General features: G+C 44.5%; 1 protein-coding gene across 5 annotated transcripts in view; it reads left to right on the top strand.

Annotated features, from left to right (window-relative positions):
* Window positions 1–474: 474 nt before the first annotated feature.
* Window positions 475–14,383, top strand: part of RUBCN (rubicon autophagy regulator) — an 83,909-nt gene continuing 70,000 nt past the window's right edge. The window contains exon 1 of one of the 5 annotated variants that reach the window (XM_058187803.1): window positions 475–666. In XM_058187803.1, the coding sequence (XP_058043786.1) occupies window positions 638–666 (29 nt within the window). In that variant the 5' untranslated portion in view covers window positions 475–637. The remainder of the gene's footprint in view (window positions 667–14,383) is intronic. The other 4 variants (XM_058187801.1, XM_058187802.1, XM_058187804.1 and 1 more) reach the window with 4 other exon arrangements.

Consider the following 14,383-nt stretch of genomic DNA (forward strand, 5'->3'; position numbering starts at 1 on the left):
GCACCAAGACAAATTCCTTGTGTGTCCAATCACACTTGGCCAATAAAAAAAAAATTCTATTCTACATTCATATTAATTACAATCCTATATTTATTATTTCTGCAAATGTAACTTTCCTCTATGAGTGTTGTATGTCAATCTGTAGATGCCACATGCTAAATGCACCAGTAAAACGTTAGCTTTGCAGATGTTTTGTACGTGCAAGTTATCTTTCCTAGTCCTGGGCAGAAGCTCCTTCCCGTCATTCACACAGACACCTAAACACGCGTCCCATTCCCAGCTTCCCCCCCGCCCTCAATGCACGGATCACTCAAGGGCAGAAAACTAGGCCGGAAGAGCCGGCAAAGCCTGTCGGGAGTTGAAGTCCCTCCGAACGCGAACGAGGCGACGTACGCAAGCGCGGCGCTCCATTGGCGGAGGCGTGGCGCCGACGGCCGGAAGCCGTCCTGGGGCATGCCGGGAGTTGTAGTTCCTGGCGGTGACGGAGCGGCGGGGCGAGGAACGGGAGGCGGCGCCGGGCAGAGGTTTCCCGCCCCGGGCCCGGAGATGGCAGCGGGCGGCGGCCTCGGACTGGGTGTCTCTCTGGCGGGCGGAGAGTCCGGGGGTCCCTGAGAGACGCCTCCCCCCCCCTCCGGGGATGGAGGTCGGAGAGCAGGACGAGCGCAGGTGGGGCGTTGCGCGGTTGGGGGGGAGGGGAGCCGTGGGGCGGGGTCGCTGACTTTGTGGGGGCTGAGACGAAGGGGGCTAAGGGAGGGGACTAATGGGGGGTGGCAGGAGGGCGGGGTGAGGCAAGAGGGGCCATAAACTCATGGGGGGGGCCGTCTTTGAGGATGGAATGCGGGCAGTCCTCGACTTACGACCGTCCGTTTAGTGACCGCCCGAAGTTACAACGGGCTCTGACCAGAGGGACTTGCGGCTGGGTTTCACGCTTATGACCGCCGAAAGGGACTTCAGAGTCGGGTTTCGTGCTTAAGACCGATGAAAGGGAGTTAGGGCCATGTTTCACACTTACGACCGCCAAAAAAAGGACTTCAGAGTCGGGTTTCGGGCTTACAAGCTAGAAAAGGGAGTTAGGGTGGTGTTTCACACTTATGACCGCCAAAAGGGACCAAGAGTTGGGTTTGGTGCTTACGATCTATGAAAGGGAGTTAGGGCCGTGTTTCACACTTAACAACCGCCAAAAGAGACTTAGGAGTCGGGTTTTGTGCTTACGACCAATGAAAGGGAGTTAGGGCCGTGTTTCACACTTACGACCACCAAAAGGGACTTCAGAGTTGGGTTTGGTGCTTACAATCTGAAAGGGAGTTAGGGTCGTGTTTCACACTTACGACCACCAAAATGGACTTCAGAGTTGGGTTTTGCGCTTACGACCTATAAAAGGGAGTTAGGGTCGCGTTTCACACTTATGACTGCCGAAAGGGACTTGGAGTCGGGTTTTGCATTTACAATCTATGAAAGGGAGTTAGGGACGTGTTTCACACTTATGACCAATAAAGGACTTTAGAGTCGGGTTTTGCTCTTACGACCTATAAAAGGGAGTTAGGGTCGTGTTTCACACTTATGACTGCCGAAAGGGACTTGGAGTCGGGTTTTGCATTTACAATCTATGAAAGGGAGTTAGGGACGTGTTTCACACTTATGACCAATAAAGGACCTTAGAGTCGGGTTTTGCTCTTACGACCGTTTTGGTTGTAAGTTTCGGTCCCAATTACTGTCCTAAATTGAGGACTATCCACGCAGCTCCTAGCAGTAACCGTGCCAAAAATGAGAAACCTAACAATCGTGGTTTTCTTTCATGGGGCGTTAACAAGGAAGACATGGCAACCAATTAAACACGGGATGAGACTACCCAGTTACGAATGGGAATTTAACTCTCTCTACCAGTAGTCCTCGGATTACAACTTTGTGTTGCATTATTAACAGAGTTGGAAGGGACCTTGGAGGTCTTCTAGTCCAGCCCTCTGTTCAAGGCAGGTGGTCCGAATAGAATAGAATAGAATAGAATAGAATTTTATTGGCCAAGTGTGATTGGACACACAAGGAATTTGTCTTGGTGCAGATGCTCTCATTGTACATAAAAGAAAAGATACGTTCATCAAGGTACAACATTTACAACACAAATGATGGTCAGTATATCAATATAAATCATAAGGATTGCCAGCAACAAAGTTACAGTCATACAGTCATAAGTGGGAGGAAATGGGTGATGGGAACTATGAGAAGATTAATAGTAGTGCAGATTTAGTCAATAGTTTGACAGTGTTGAGGGAATTATTTGTTTAGCAGAGTGATGGCCTTCGGGAAAAAAAACTGTTCTTGTGTCTAGTTGTTCTGGTGTGCAGTGCTCTATAGCGTCGTTTTGAGGGTAGGAGTTGAAACAGTTTATGTCCAGGATGCGAGGGGTCTGTAAATATTTTCACGGCCCTCTTCTTGATTCGTGCAGTATACAGGTCCTCAATGGAAGGCAGGTTGGTAGCAATTATTTTTTCTGCAGTTCTAATTATCCTTTGAAGTATAGCAACCTGTTCAAATGATTCTCCAGTCTATTATTTGAAAACAAATAACTGATCGATTTGTTTAAGAGTATAGTATAGAAAGACTGTATATATAGAAATGAACAGTGGTTATATTTTGTCTATTTATAAAAGAATAGAAGGGACCCCTGGAGGTCATCTAGTCCAACCACCTGCTCAGGCAGGAAACATTAAATCAAATGGCTTATATGTTATATGTTATATATATTATATGTTGGACAAATGGCTGTCCAACATCTTAAAAACTTCCAGTGTTGGAGCACCCACAACTTCCGGTGGCAAGCTGTTCCACTGGTTAATTGTTCTCACTGTCATGAAATTTCTCCTTAGTTCTAGGTTGGTACATTACGTTGGTATTATACTATACCATAACATATCATCTAATATTAATAGTCTTGACTTACGATCACAATTCAGCCCAAAATCTCCGTTGCTAAGTGAGGCAGTTGAGTTTAGACCCACTTTTGCCATAGTTGTTAATTGAATAACTGCACTTGTTAAGTGAACTCCCTTTCTTGGCTTGTTGGAAACTAGCGGGGAAGGTTACAAATAGTGTTCGCGGGATCCTGCAACCGTCATAAATCCATGCCAGTTGCCAAGCCTCCAAATCTTAATCTTGTGACCATAGCCATGCTGCAACCGTCGTATGTGTGAAAAATGGCGGCAAGTCACTTTTTTCGATGCCGTTGTGACTTCAAATGGTCATTCAGCGAATGGTTGTGACTAATAAATGAGAATATTTGTAGCTCAGGATTGAAACGAAAGCTCCTTGGTATATGGTCGTAAAGTTGAGGACTACCTATATATCCCTCTTTGAAGGAGATGGATGGTTCACAAATAGGAAAAATAAATTATTATTATTTTCAAAAGGACCTGACCAGATTTAGCAGGCCAAGGCTAGGAGGAAATCCTCCTTACACACAACTAAGTATACAGCAGTTAAATTAGATTTTTTATCTTGTTACGGTATTTTAAATTGTTTTTGGATTATTGTCGTTTTATTTGCTGTACACCGTCCTGAGTCTTCGGAGAAGGGCGGTATAAAAATGTGAATAAATAAATAACTTTTATTCGATTTGGGAAGGGTTGAAGAGTGCTTTCACACTGATGATGGTTTCCCCAAACCAAACATTTAAAAAATTGTGGCCCCTCAGCAACTGTGAATCATCAGCTATGTGCATCCTCCAGGCTGGGTAGCAATGCCTCCGAATGAAAAGGTGAGCCACAAACATAGGCATTTCTGAACTTTTAGTATGATCTTCCTGGGAATTAACCACCATCAAAAATAAGAAACTGGGAGAGATTTATCTTCTATCTGTTCTGGATTTTTTTTTTAAAAAAAAGACCCTCTTTGGAATGAGGGATAACAGGTAGTTCTGAATTTATGGCCACAATTATGATTATGATTATGATTATGATTATGATTATGATTATTATTATTATTATTATTATTATTATTATTATTATTATTATTATTATTATTATTGTTTCAATTTCTATACCGCCCTTCTCCCAAAGGACTCAGGGCGGTTTACAGTCAAAGTAAAATCAATTAATACAAAGGAAAATTGAGCCCAATATATTTGTTGTTGAGTGAGAAATTTATTCAGTGAGTTTTGCCTTATTTTTCCAATTTTTTTTTTGGCCACGTTTGTAAAGTGAATCACTGCGTTTGTGAAATTTGTCACCCGGTCGTTAAGTGAATCTGGGTTCCCCGCTGACTTTGAAGGTCGCAGAAGGGGATCACGTGACCCCGGGACACTGCAACGGTCATAAATGTGAGTCAGTGGTCAAGCAATGTCGACTGGCGGCCCCCAGGGGGAGGGCCTTCTCTGTGGGGGCTCCTACCCTGTGGAACGAACTTCCCCCGTCAACTATCCGACCTTCGGACCTTTCGCCGCGAACTTAAAACCTATTTATTCCGTCTAGCTGGACTGGCTTGATTTTAAAATTTTTAATTTGCTTTTATGGGTTTTAAATTTTTGTAAATTTTTATAGGGTGTTACTGTATTTTAAATTTTTTGGCCAATCGAATAAGTTTTTTAAGGGGTTGTTCTTAATATTATATATACTGTTTTCTTTGTATTTTATTGGCTGTGCACCGCCCTGGGTCCTTCGGGAGAAGGCGGTATACAAATTAAAATATTATTATTATTATTATTATTATAAGCATCCGAACATAAATCACATGAGCACATAAGTGTTGAAAAACGACAAGTCACTTTTTTCAGTGTCTAACTTCGGTCACTAAATGAACTGTTGTATGTTGAATTCCCGGAATCCGTTTTGCCTTTCTGCTTTAATTTTTAATTATAAAAATTAAATTATTATTATTATTATTATTATTATTCTGTCTTAATAAGCAAAAAAAAAAAGTGCCAACGAAAACCTGTTTTGACACCATGACTGAAATGGAAAGTAGATTTTTTGATTCCTGGCAAAAGCTTAGCTTGCATTAGAGGCTACTTTTCTCCTGCCAATCATTTTGGCTTTCTGCTGTTTCTTTTGCCTGTTTGCCTCAGGATCCTATTTAATTTCATTTTATTTAATGCAATCAAGAGCTCTTTCTACTGCACAGGTAGTCCTCGACTTATGACTGTAATTGAGCCCAGAATTTATGTTGCTAAGCGAGACCACTTCTTAAACGAATTTTCCATGCCTTTTCCATGCCATATTTGTTAAGCAAATCCCTGCAGTTATTAAGTTGCAATTATTAATTATAAGTTGCAGTTATTAAGTTGCAATTACTGCAGGTTCAAGTCCACCAGGCCCAAGGTTGACTCAGCCTTCCATCCTTTATAAGGTAGGTAAAATGAGGACCCAGATTGTTGGGGGGGCAATAAGTTGACTTTGTATATAATATACAAATGGATGAAGACTATTGCTTGACATAGTGTAAGCCGCCCTGAGTCTTTGGAGAAGGGCGGGATATAAATGCAAATAAAAAAAAAAAAAGTTAGGAACACGGTCGTTAAGTGAATCCGGCTTCCCCATGCTTGTCAGAAGGTCGCAAAAGGGGATCACGTGACCCCAGGACACTGCGACCGTCATAAGTATGAACTAGCTGCCAAGCATCTGAATTTTGATCATGGGGTTGCTGCAACGGTCGTAAAGTGTGAAAGACGGGCATAAGTCACTTTTTTCAGGGCCATTGTAACTTTGAACGGTGACTAAATGAACCTGTTGTAAGTCGAGGAATACCTGCCTATACAGTGATTCTGGATGATTTACATTTCCCCCAGAACAGAATTAGAATTAATTAGAATACAGAATTTACAAAATAGAGAATAGTATAGAATAGGAATATGGAATAGTAATAGGAAATATAGCTGGAAGGGACCTTGGAGGTCTTCTAGTCCAGCCCCCTGCTCAAGCAGGAGAACCTATACCAGTGGTGGCGAACCTTTTACTCACCAAGTGCCAAAACAGGTACATGCTTCGCTTATATGTGGCTGCTCCCCCGAGTGCTGCGTGCGCAACCGTTCCATCTGCACATGCGCACAGCTTTCGCACGTCTCCCCCATGTGCTGTGTGTCCAATTGCACCATCTGTGCATGCGGGTGGCTTTTGTGCGGCTTGTTGTGATCCGCCAGCAGCCTACGGAGCTGGCAACCGAGTCGGACAGCGATGAGGCTGAGGTGAGACCAGGGCCATCATGGAGTGAGGTGCGGACTCCAGAGCCTCCAGAGACTGATAGTAGTGAGGCAGAGAACAGGAGGAGCCTGTTCCTAACGCACGCATGAGAAGAGCTGCCAGAAGGCAAGAGCAGCTCAAGCAAAGAGGACGACTCGGGAGTAAGGCCAAGAGATGATTGGCCCCTCCCATAAGGCTTAAAAGACCAGCAACGGCTCTTGGGCTCTTTGCTGGAAAACAATGTTGATAGCTTTGTCTTGTTGCATTTGTTTTGTATCGGCGTCTTCTGAACAAATGTTCAGAAAGGCCTTTGGCAGTTTGCCTAATTACTACCTACTGGGGCCTGGGTCACAACACGGCTCCCCTCTTGCACACCAGAGGCCCGAACACCCACTGGGATGCATGCGCAGCTGCAGGTGAGTTGAGTGACAACTTGCGTGCCCAGAAAGATGGCTCTGTGTGCCAGCTCGGGCACGCGTGCCATAGGTTCGCCACCATGGACCTATTGGACAAGTGACTGTGAAAGCAGTACGAAACAGCAAAAGTCCAAAGTGTGATAAAATTGACTGTGAGGTTATATTCTTTTCCCCCGTGCAGCTTAGCTTTCATAGAATAATAGAATAGAATAGAATTTTATTGGCCGATTGGACACACAAGGAATTTGTCTTGGTGCATATGTTCTCAGTGTACATAACAGAAAAGATACCTTCATCAAGGTACAACATTTACAACACAAATGATGGTCAATATATCAATATAAATCATAAGGATTGCCAGCAACAAAGTTACAGTCATACAGTCATAAGTGGAAAGAGATGGGTGATGGAAACTATGAGAAGATTAATAGTAGTGCAGATTTAGTAAATAGTCTGACAGTGTTGAGGGAATTATTTGTTTAGCAGAGTGATGGCCTTCGGGGAAAAAACTGTTCTTGTGTCCAGTTGTTCTGGTGTGCAGTGCTCTATAGCGTCGTTTTGAGGGTAGGAGTTGAAACAGTTTATGTCCAGGATGCGAGGGGTCTGCAAATATTTTCATGGCCCTCTTCTTGATTCGTGCAGTATACAGGTCCTCAATGGAAGGCAGGTTGGTAGCAATTATTTTTTCTGCAGTTCTAATTATCCTCTGAAGTCTGTGTTTTTCTTGTTGGGTTGCAGAACCGAACCAGACAGTTATAGAGGTGCAAATGACAGACTCAATAATTCCTCTGTAGAATTTTCATTTTCATTTCCCCAAGAAAGACTTCCTTGTGAGTCGGATGACATAAACCACGTTTTGCTTGTCGTCCAGGAAACGTGGCCAGTTGCTTTCAAAGCAGGCTGTGTTTGTCTTAGCTTAGCCGAATCGAATCGAGGCAGGCAGAAAAATGCTCCCTTCAGAATTCTTGGCCTAGATTCCGCTTCACTCAAGTAACCAGAAAGTATATAACTTTTATCACGGATAAAATAAAGCAAACTTTCCAGCGGGAGACACCCTCCCTCCCCACCTATACATCCCATAATTTCCAGCCCTCCTTGGCAGGCTGTCCTCCTACTTAACAACAGTTCGTTGAGTGACCGTTCAAAGTTACGACGACCGTTTTTCACATTTATAACTGTTGCAGCATAGCCTCATGATCAAAATTCAGGCTCCTGGCAATTGACTCATATTTATGACGGTCACAATATCCTGGGGGGGGTCACACGATCCCTTTTTGCGACCTTCTGACAAGCAGAGTACATGGGGAAGGGAGATTCACTTAACAACCGTGTGGCTAACTTAACACTGACTGCAGTGATTCGCGGAATAGTCATAAAATGGAGCAAAGCTCTCTTAATAATTGGCTCACTTAGCAACAGAAATATGGGGCTCAACTGGGGTCGTAAGTCAAGGACTACCTGTATTACGACAGCTGCAGCCTCCTGGGATCATGAGATCGCCGTTTGAGGCTTCCCCACCCAGCTTCTGACAAGCAAAGTCAATGGGGAAAGCTGGATTCACTTAACAACATAATTCACTTAGCAACGACTTGCTTAACCCTGGCAAAAAAAAAAAGTCATAAAATCGGGCAGGACTCCGCTTAGCAATGGAAATTCTGGTCCCAATTTTGGTCATAAGTCGAGGATTCCCTGAGAAACAACCTGGAATTAAGGAGAAACTTCCTAACAGCTAGGACAATTAACCAGTGGAACAGCTCACCACCAGAAGTTGTAGGTGCTTTCTTCATCCCTGGAGGTTTTTTAAGAAGGGACTGGACAGTCCCTTGTCTGAAATGGTTTAGGGTCTCCTGCTTGAGCAGCGGGCTAGACTAGAAGACCTCCAAGGTCCCTTCCAGCTCTGTTCTGATCGATCGGTCTGATGTTCCTTGAGGGGCTCTGAGAAGTTTGCTAAACTTTTTTAGCCTCTCTAGCATCCTATCCTCCGGTTTTCTCTCTCTTGACCTGCGGGATGTGTCTTGGCTCCTCCTCTTCCTCCTCCTCCTCCTCCTCCTCCTCCTCCTCCTCCTCCTCCTCCTCCTCTTCCTCTTCCTCCTCCTCCTCCATTCCTGGTCTGGAATCTGCTTGGAAAGCAACACACATCATTTTCCCAGGATGTCATCTTGGCTCCTTACAGCCGCCGTGCAGTTTCATGACGGATTTTATGACAATTAGAAGCCTTGCCAAGCTTCCGCTTGGTTTTTCAGGGTGAGGAATGTAGCACCGGTAAGAGTTGAATCATCAGTGTGCTCGATTTGAAATGTGACGAGCTACTTTGGGGCTCGGTTTTGGAACGAAACCAGGATAGTTAGTGTCTGATTCAGCAGTAGGTCATTGCCAGCATGGTCACTGGTGAGTCAAAACTTTGCTGGAATCTCATCTTCAGTCCTACAGTACGAAGCAGACCATCTGATGGATAGCAATAGCACTTAGACTTATATGCTGCATCACAGGGCTTTCCAGCCTTCCTTCCTTCCTTCCTTCCTTCCTTCCTTCCTTCCTTCCTTCCTTCCTTCCTTCCTTCCTTCCTTCTTTCCTTCTTTCCTTCCTTCCTTCCATTCCAATTCCCTTCCTTTCTTTCTTCCTTCCTTCCTTCCTTCCTTCCTTCCTTCCTTCCTTCCTTCCTTCCTTCCTTCCTTCCTTCCTTCCTTCGCACTAGCACTCAGACTTATATAAGGCTTCACAGTGCTTTACAGCCCTCCTTCTTTCCTTCTTTCCTTCCTTCTATTCCAATTCCCTCCCTCCCTCCCTCCCTTCCTTCCTTTCCAATTCCCTTTCTTCCTTCCTTCCTTCTGTCTTTCCTTCCTTCCTTTCTTTCTTCCTTCCTTCCTTCTTTCCTTCTTTCCTTCCTTCCATTCCAATTCCCTTCCTTTCTTTCTTTCTTTCTTCCTTCCTTCCTTCCTTCGTTCTTTCCTTCCTTCCTTCCTTCCTTCCTTCCTTCCTTCCTTCGTTCTTTCCTTCCTTCCTTCCTTCCTTCCTTCCTTCCTTCCTTCCTTCCTTCCTTCCTTCCTTCTTTCGCACTAGCACTCAGACTTATATAAGGCTTCACAGTGCTTTACAGCCTGCCTTCCTTCCTTCCTTCCTTCCTTCCTTCCTTCCTTCCTTCCTTCCTTCCTTCCTTCCTTCCTTCCTTCCTTCGCACTTAGCACTAGCACTCATATACGGCTTCACAGTGCTTTAAAGCCCTCTCTAAGAGGTTTACAGAGTCAGCTTGTTGCCTCAAACAATCTGGGTCCTCATTTTACCGACCTCAGAAGGACGGAAGACTGAGTCAACCTTGAGTCGGTCAGGATCAAACTGCTGGCAGTGGGCAGAGTCAGCCTGCAATACTGCATTCTAGCCATGGATAGATGGAAGGAAGGAAGGATGGATAATGGTAGGTAGGAAGGAAGGGAGGATAATGGTAGGTTGGAAGAAAGTTTGGTAGGTTGGTTGGCAGTAGATCTTTTGTTATTCTGGAGGCTGGATTAATTATACGGTAGCATGTCTGTGTGTAAATAACACACCCATTTTGTAACTTGCATGTGAATGCAATAGCATGACATGCGCTACTGGAAGAGCAACAGATAGAAATACTTTTGACTCCAAAGTCTTGACACCTGCAATGTGCTTTAATGGTGCCTTCGGTCCCAAATGGTGCTGCATTTCTTACAACAGAGACGTTTTTGTTAGGCCAGGGGTCTGCCACCTTAAACACTCAGAGCCATTTGGACCCCTTTCCCACAGTAAAAAAACAACAACCACCAGGAGCCACAAAACCCTTCCTGTTCCTGACTATTTCTTGAGCGGCCACAAAACTAGCACATCTAGTTGAATTAAACGTTCTGTTTTCTTCTGAAACTTTTCTTTTCTTCGATTTATCCATGGTTGGCCTACCGGGAGTCGAAAAAGCTCAATAAGTCACGTACCAGCGGGTGTCACACATTGGCGGTTGTGACGCATACTTTGAGTGACAGAACCACAGCAGAGGGGTAAAAGAGCCACATGTGGCTCTAGAGTTGCTGACCCCTGTGTGAGACCAATACAGGCTGTCTTCGACTTACAACTATATGTTTAGTGACCAAAGTTACAACAAAACTAAAAAAAAAAAGTGACTTTATGATTAATTTTTTTACACTCACAACCATTGCATTATCTCCACAGTCACAAGATCACAATTCATATGCTTGGCAACTGGCTCGTATTTATGACGGTCGTAGTGTCCCGGGGTCACATGATCCCGTTTTGCGACCTTCTGACAAGCCAAGTCAACGGACAAACCAGATTCACTTATCAACTGCAGTGATTCCCTTAACAACTGTGGCCAGGAAGGTCATAAAATGGGGCAAAACTCAACTGTCTCACTTTAGCGAGAGATTTTGGGCTCAATTGTGGTCGTAAGCCAAGGACTACTTATACGTAACCTGGGGACCCTGCAACTATCACCAATGTGTGCCAGTGGCCGACCAGTCGAATTTTGATCATGTGACCCTGGGGATCACCCAGCAAGGGTTGTAAGTGTGAAAAATCAGTCGTAAGTCACTTTTTTTCAGTGCTGTTGTTACTTTGAACAGTTACTGGTTGAGTGATTGTAAGTCAAAGACTAGGTAAAAATAAAGGATTCCCTGCGGATTTCGACCCTACAGGAGTTATTGCCAACTCTAAGGGAGATGCCCAGCTCCATTTGATGGCGTGACATGATGACAATGTTCAAACATCTAAGAAGAGACAGGTCAACCTGTTTTCCAAAGCACCTGAAGGCAGGACAAGAAGCAATGGATGGAAACCCATCAAAGAGGGAAGCAACCTGGAATTAAGGAGGAATTTCCTGACAGTGAGAACAACTAACCAATGGAACAGCTTGCCACCAGAAGTTGTAAGTGCTTCATCACTGGAGGTTATTAAGAAGACACTGGTGTGAAACGATATAGGGTCTCCTGCTTGAGCAGGGTGTTCGATTAGAAGACCTCCAAGGTCGTCCCGTCCCCCCCCCGCTCTGTTGTTCTGTTAACAGTTGGAGGGATTGAGTATGTCTAGTTTAATGAAAAGAAGGAATAGGGGAGACATAATAGCAGTCTTCCAATATTTGAGGGGCTGCCACAAAGAAGAGGGGGTCCACCTGTTCTCCAAAGCCCCTGAAGGCAGGGCAAGAAGCAACGGATGGAAACTAACCAAGGAGAGAAGCAACCTGGAATTAAGAAGAAATTTCCTGAAAGTGAGGACAATTAACCAGGGGAACAGCTTGCCTCCAGAAGTTATGGGCACTCCATCAATGGAAGTTTTTAAGGAGAGATTGGACAATCACTTGTCTGAAATGCTATAGGGTAGAGATTTTTTTAAAAAAATTTATTTTGCATTTATATCCTGCCCTTCTCCGAAGACTCAGGGCGGCTTACACTATGTTAGCAATAGTCTTCATCCTATTTGTATATTTATATACAAAGTCAACTTTATTGCCCCCCCAACAATCTGGGTCCTCATTTTACCTACCTTATAAAGGATGGAAGGCTGAGTCAACCTTGGGCCTGGTGGGACTAGAATCTGCAGTAATTGCAGGCAGATGTGTTAATAACAGACTGTCTTACCAGTCTGAGCCACAGAGATGTCTAACCTTTTTGCCATCGCATGCCAGGAGCGGGGGGGGGGTGTCACGCGCGTGCGTGCCCACACCTGTAATTCTATGCCCCCCGCGCATGTGCGCGTGACCCCCCCCCCTGCTCCTGGCACGTGATGGCCCTGTAGGCCTGTTTTTCTTTCTTACCTGGCTCCGGGCCATTTTCGGCCTCCAGAGAACCTCCGGGGGTCAGAGGCTGTTTTTGTCCTCCCGTGACTCCTAGAGAGGCTCTGGAGGCTGGGGACAGCAAAAAATGGGCCTTCCGATCCCACTGGAAGTTGTCAAATGGGCTTTTTTTGGCCTCCGGAGGACCTTTGGGGGGTGGGAAAGGCCGTTTTTGCCCTCCCCAGACTCCTAGAGAGGCTCTGGAGCCAGGTGAGAGAGAAAAATGGGCCTTCCCCACCTCCTCCCAGGCCCTCCAGAGGCAGGAAAGAGCCTGTTTCCCTACTTCTGGTGGGCCCAGAAGACCCGAAAATGCCTGCGCCGGAGCTGAGCTTGCATGCTCACTGATATGGCTACACGTGTTATAGGTTCACCATCATAGCTATAGGGTCTCTTGCTTGAGCAGGGGCTTGGACAAGAACAGGGGTCTCCAGCCTTGGCAACTTTCAGACTTGTGGACTTCAGCTCCCAGAATCCCTCAGCCAGCTTTGCTTACTCTCTTGCAATCCCTTCCTCTGCAATCTCTCCACTTTGGCGGGTAAGAGAAAAAGAAACAGACACCTCCAGCTGAGGAATCTTGGGAGCTGAAGTCCACAAGTCTTAAAGTTGTCAAGGTTGGAGACCCCCTGGACTAGAAGACCTCCAAGGTCCCTTCCAGGGTCTATTCTGATTCTTATTTCAAGGACCCTTAAGATAGTGCTATCCAAAGACGCTTCCCTAGTTGTCTACCTGTACTAGAAAGGCCTGAAAGTCAGATTCCCAAGTTCAAGGACTTCATTGCTTCTGCCTTTGGCAAGTTGCGGCCCATCTTCGCCGCTCAACTCTAAGAGAGTCACGACGATGGTGTTTCAAACAACTTGAAATCAATCTTCCAGCCTCAATTGTGAAAAGCCCCATTGTCTGTTAGTGACGCAGTGTTGGCACGCAGCTTGTTGAGAAGGTCCTGGGTGGGTGGCAGAGCATGGAAAGACTTGGACCAGGAAAGTCTCAACTAGGCTGGGTTCCCAACCTTTTCTATACCCTGCAGCCCTAGAATGCCTCTGATACATTATTGCACCCCTTACGAAAGTAAATAAATTATATGCGTCTCATTACGCATATACACTATAATTTTGAAACTTCTTTTAAAAAAAAAAAATTATTAAACTTTTAACTTTTAAAAACAAAATAAAGAAAAATACAACAAAAACCAAAAACACATTAAAAACACATTAACAGACATAACATTACATCATATATTATTTTACAGCTTGCCATATCGACATAAATGTATATTCTTTTTTTTTTTGTCATAACATTATATACAGGAACATATATTGAAAGGAAACAATAGGACAGAAATGGTAGGCACTTTTGTGCACTTATGCACGCCCCTTATAGTCCTCTTAGGGCTGGGGTGAGGTCAGTAGTAGACAGTTTTTGGTTAAAGCTTTTAGGAGTTGGAGAGGAGGCCACAGAGTCAGGTAGTGTATTCCAGGCATTAACAACTCTGTTACAGAAGTCATATTTTCTGCAATCAAGATTGAAGCGGTTAACATTAAGTTTGAATCTATTGTTTGCTCTTGTATTATTGCTATTGAAGCTGAAGAAGTCCTTAACAGGAAGGACACTGCAATAGATGATTCTGTGAGTTAAACTTAGGTCTTGTCGGAGTTGGCGGAGTTCTAAGTTTTCTAATCCCAGGATTTCAAGTCTAATGGGATAGGGTATTTTATTTTTTTCAGAGGAATGGAGAACTCTTCTTGTAAAATATTTCTGGACACGTTCAGTTGTATTGATGTCAGAGATGTGGTATGGGTTCCAGACAGGCGAGCTGTATTCTAGAATTGGTCTAGCAAATGTTTTATATGCTCTGGTTAGTAGTGTGGTGTTTTTGGAAAAGAAGCTACGCAAGATTAGGTTTACAACTCTTAGAGCTTTTTTTGCTATGTAGTTGCAGTGGGCTTTGGCACTTGGATCATTTGACATGAAAACTCCAAGGTCTTTAACGGGATGGGGGTCGTCTGTAA

The sequence above is a fragment of the Ahaetulla prasina genome, chromosome 6 (genome assembly GCF_028640845.1).
Source record: "Ahaetulla prasina isolate Xishuangbanna chromosome 6, ASM2864084v1, whole genome shotgun sequence".
In the NCBI taxonomy this organism is placed as follows: Eukaryota; Metazoa; Chordata; class Lepidosauria; order Squamata; family Colubridae; genus Ahaetulla; species Ahaetulla prasina.